The sequence below is a fragment of the Alosa pseudoharengus genome, unplaced genomic scaffold (genome assembly GCF_046254945.1).
Source record: "Alosa pseudoharengus isolate Yale_2024_CS ecotype anadromous, Long Island Sound unplaced genomic scaffold, YU_APseudo_1.1 YU_APseudo_1.1_scf_16, whole genome shotgun sequence".
NCBI classification, from domain to species: domain Eukaryota; kingdom Metazoa; phylum Chordata; class Actinopteri; order Clupeiformes; family Clupeidae; genus Alosa; species Alosa pseudoharengus.
Window position 1 is genome coordinate 14,480,356 of NW_027468630.1, and position 5,000 is coordinate 14,485,355.

Here is a 5,000-nt window from a genome sequence, read left to right on the forward strand (position 1 = left end):
ATCAGAGCTCACAGCCAGCGGGGCACACACACACACACAGCCAGCGGGTCCCAGGGGATCAGCCTGTGGGGGGGGTAAATGGCGTGGAGGGAGAGTGGAAGGAAAGACAGATAGAAAGAGAAAGGAAAAGGGAGAGTAAGAGAGGGAGGGAGAGGGAGAGAATGAGAGAACAAAAGGAAAAGGGAGAGTAAAGAAAGTGAGAGAAAAAGTGAGAGGGAGAGAGTGAAGGGAGAAGAGAGAGAAAGCGAGGGAGATGGAGAGGGAGAGGCAGAACTAAAGAGAGAGAGACTGTGAGTGAGAGAGACAAAAAAGGAGAGAGAGAGTGTTTGAGAGAGAGATTATGTGTGAGAGGGAGAAGGAGAGATTGTGTGTGAGAGAGCAAGAGAGGGAAAGAGAGGGAGACAGAGAGAGGGAGAGAGATAGATTATGTGTGAGAGAGAGGGAGAAGTAGAAATGGTGTGTGAGAGAGAGAGAGAGTGTGAGAAAAAGAGAGAGGGAGAGATTGTGTGTGAGAGCGAGAGAGAGCGGGAGAGAGAGGGAAAGAGAGCGGGTGAGAGAGGGAGAGAGAGAAATTGTGTGTGAGAGGGAGAGGGAGAGAGAGATTGTGTGTGAGAGAGTGAGAGAGAGAGGGAGAGAAAGAGAGAGATTGTGTGTGAGAGAGCGAGAGAGAGAGGGAGAGAAAGAGAGAGATTGTGTGTGAGAGAGCGAGAGCATGTGACTCCACTCCAGCACAACAACAACACTGGCCGGGAAGAAGGGAAACGGACAATGACACAGAAAGCTGACCCTCCTCCCCCCCACACACACACACCTCATCTCTCACACACACACACCCTCACACACATACAGATATACACACACACACACACACACACCTCATCTCTCACACACACACACCCTCACACACATACAGATATACACACACACACACACACACACACACACACATACACAAGCACACACACCCTCACACATACACACACACACGCACACATACAGACGCACACACTCTCTCGGCTCCGACTGCTGAAGAGTTTAACCCCTTCCTGCCCAGGGCACAGCTTTCAGCTAGAGAAGGGTGGAGAGGTCCCCGCAGTTAGGGATGCACACTTATAGACAGGGCTTACGTTACGCACACACGCGCACACACACATGCACACACATACACACACTCATGCACACACTCATACACACACACGCACACACACACATGCACACATACACACACACACACACACACACTAGGGCTGTAACGATACAAACCAAATTGTGAGGTTGGTGTATCACGATTTTTGACCCACGGTTTGATACGAACCTCGATTGTTTTCTTGTTTCTTGTCTTATTTCTATTACAACTCCACCTCTTTAATTAGCTGTCTGGCTGAAGCCTGTTACTTTTTTTTAAATTATTTTATTGAATAACATTACCTTAGAACACCAGAGGATTACAATATAATAATGTAATATATCTGTATTATTTTATATCCTGATATAAAAAGAGAGAATACTGAGAGCCAGATGTACGTACATTTGCGAACGTAGCGTTATCAGCGTCATGGACAAACAGCGTCATGGACAAACCGCGAACACTGTCAGACCCAAGTTTCCGTCGTATTTATCAAACTAGTGTAAACTGCGCCTTTCTCTGCCTTTCTCCGCCCATAAACACAATTTACGAACGTCCACAACTGAATGGCAGAGCCTATACAAGTGCAGTTGAATGAAGTTAACTGATGACAACATTAAAAAAAAATCTAACTTTAGCGATCATGAAATTATACCATACATGATAAGATGTCAACAAGCAGGGAGATAATGAAGATCAGTAGTTTTATTCAAAGTACTTGTGCAAGTAAGCTATGGAAAATTGGTCAAATCTAGCAAGTAGGAAAGTTTAAGTGAATGACGTGAAAGTGAAAGTAAGACATTCAAAAGGCCAACGAAAGTTAAGGTTGCTTTTGATAGTACAAATACTTACAAAACTGGTGCTCTAAATAGCGATTCTGTTGTCTTTGAAAGGTTCTCTTATTGACGCATTGAACGGCAATCTGGATTAACACCTGCTTTTACAAGGCGGAAGTATTTAGGCGCAGAATAGACGTGCGCTTTCAGGAGCAGTCTTTGTACATACCGCGGAAAAAATAATTAGGCGCTCTTTACGCTTCCCCTCCCATCTTTTTACGCTAAACTCCCACTTTCCCCAGGATCCTCCCATGAATGCATATGCATGACACGAAAAACGCAATTAGCCATGTTCAGCTCCCGCGACAGGCAGTTTGCGCTTTTACATCATTGCGGCCTGTTTGTACATACCTCGCAATGATTTTACACGCACGTTGCGAAACAATGCCTGAAGTGGGCGCAGACGCGTTAATACATCTGGCCCTGAATGTCTGATGACGGCACACTTTATGCAGATTAGCCTATGGCCTAGGCCTACTATTTATATTACAACTCTAGGCCTACCTCTTAAATTAGCTGTCTGGCTGAAGCCTGGAAATATTGTAAACGAAGTAGCATAGTTGGCTAGTTTATCATAGTATACTGATTGGACTGTTCAGTTTCCCCATGTAAGTTTCAAGGTAATACTTGTTCTCCATGGGACAGGCCCTTTTGGGAAACACTGGTATTGAGATGTTCAGTCAACTTGAATGCAAGAGTTTTAAACAAATGTGTGCACCATGCTAATGATGCTAAGCGGATTTAATAGTAGTTTAGCTAGTCGTCTTCTATGCGTCCTTGCTTTCACGATTGTGAATGTTTTATTTGGATTGTGCTGGCCGAGTTGCGCGTGTTCATTGCGCGAGAGAGGGAGAGGGAGGGAGAGCGAGAGGAAAGGAGAGCGAGAGAGCGGGGCAAGGAGAGGGGGGTTTACTTCTATACTGTTTGGTAAAGTTGAAAACATAGTCTACAATGAAAGCAATGAGAGGTATGAAATTATGATTTATTTATTTATTTTTGGACAACGTAGGCTACCGGTAAGTAAAGCGGGAGATGTGTGTTGCTTATGCAGCCGTGTAAGCTGCAAAGCACTGCGTGAAACACTAGAAAGAGCGACACAGGATCGTGGATATGAGTGTCGCGATTTCGGTTTCGAATCGCATATCGTTACAGCCCTAACACACACACACACACTTGTGCGCACACACACACACACACACACACACACGCACACACACGCACACACACTTGCACACACAAACACACACACACACACGTGTAACATGGCATATGGAACTGGGTGAGTTACACACACACACACACGTACTGTATGTACTGTATATTATATGCATAACATGCTAGCACCACAGAACTCTTCTGTTTCTGAAGTACAGTAATGTTCAAAGATCCTTCATTTCAAGCTCCTTCTGTGTGACCTGTTACGTGAGGCAGCCAATCACCAGCCGCTTTACATCTCTCACAAATGTTTATTGGCTAGGTGTGGAAGGTGTGTGTGTATGTGTGTGTGTACCTTGGTGAACATGGGCTTGCCGTGCTGGGTGACCATGGTACACTGGTCGCAGTCGATGGAGATGCTGGCGTTGTGGAAGGTGTGTGTGTGTGTGTGTGTGTGTGTGTGTGTGTGTGTGTGTGTGTGTGTGTATGTGTGTGTGTACCTTGGTGAACATGGGCTTGCCGTGCTGGGTGACCATGGTACACTGGTCGCAGTCGATGCAGATGCTGGCGTTGTGGAAGGACTCTTTGGAGTGTTTGAGGATGTAGTGCAGCTCCGTGACTCCACCCTCAAACACTGTACTGAAGTAACGAGGGATGAGCGTCCGTCCGATCGCTAGAGGAGAAAAGGAGAGGGATATAGGAGGTAGGAAGAGAGAGAGGGTGGGAGAGAGAGAAAGGAAATGTGAGTATTCATATCATTTCATTACATTACAACCTGCATGACCTAAAGACTGAAGACTATCAGAGTCAATCTTAAACCTAAAAGGGTTTATCTCTCCCTCGCTCTCTCTCTCTCACTCACACACACACATACACACACACACAAACAAAAAAAAGTGAAAGTTTATAAAAAAACGGCCTAAACGGCCCACATCTTCCAGGGGGAGGGAGGGAGAGAGAGAGAGAGGGAGAGAGAGAAAGGGAGAAAGAGAGAGAGGTAGAGAGGGGAGGGGGGGTCTAGGTGAGATTTTCCATCTCAAGCTTCTGCATCCCCGTACTGAAGCACACATGAAGAACATGAACTACACTGGACTGGGGGGAGCAGCATTAACTAAACACACTCTCTCTCCCACACACACGCACACACACACACAGCCATAATTATCAAAATACACTTCCCTGCATTAACGCTGGCAGTTACAACGGGCGTTACTTTTAGAAAATCATACAGGTGTCCAGTTAACCCTGATACACTCCAGTGTGGCCATGCTGCACACACACACACGCGCACACAGACAGAGAATGAGAAACACAAAATGAGAGAAACACACACACACACATGCACACACACAGCACAAAATGAGAGAAACACACAGACATAAGCAGAGAGATGAAACTGGCATGCAGTCATGGGTATCAGAGCAGCACAGCTCTCTTTCCATCTCTCTCTCTTCATCTCTCCCTCCATCTCTCCCTCCATCTCTCTCTCTATCTCTCCCTCCATCTCTCTCTATCTCCATCTCTCCCTCTATCTCTCTTGCTCCTTGATTTTATTTATTTATTTATTTTATCTTTAATGTGACTGTACATTGTGACAAAGTGATCATGTAAATACTTTGTGGCAAGAATGTAATAAAGGGTTTTTGAAATTCAAATTATATCTCTCTTTCTCTCTACCTGTCTCTCTCCCTCTCCCTCCATCTCTCTACCTGTCTCTCTCTCCCTCTCCCTCCATCTCTCTCTTTGTCTCTTTATCTCTCTTCCTCTGTTTCTCCCTATCTCTCTACCCCTCTCCCTCTTTCTCTCTCTCTCTCTCTCTCTATCCCTCCCTCTTCTACTGTATATTATACAACCAGCTCACTGTCAGGGCTAGTAGGGAGAGA

At 45.6% G+C, this 5,000-nt stretch overlaps 1 protein-coding gene across 3 annotated transcripts in view; it reads right to left on the reverse strand.

The window, feature by feature from the left end:
• The window catches only part of LOC143125579 (LIM domain-binding protein 2-like), a 46,247-nt gene that overhangs the window by 14,302 nt on the left and 26,945 nt on the right, over positions 1-5,000 (reverse strand). For all 3 annotated transcript variants that reach the window (XM_076287190.1, XM_076287189.1, XM_076287188.1), the window contains exon 3: positions 3,618-3,790. In XM_076287190.1, coding sequence (XP_076143305.1) covers positions 3,618-3,790 — 173 coding nt within the window. The remainder of the gene's footprint in view (positions 1-3,617; positions 3,791-5,000) is intronic.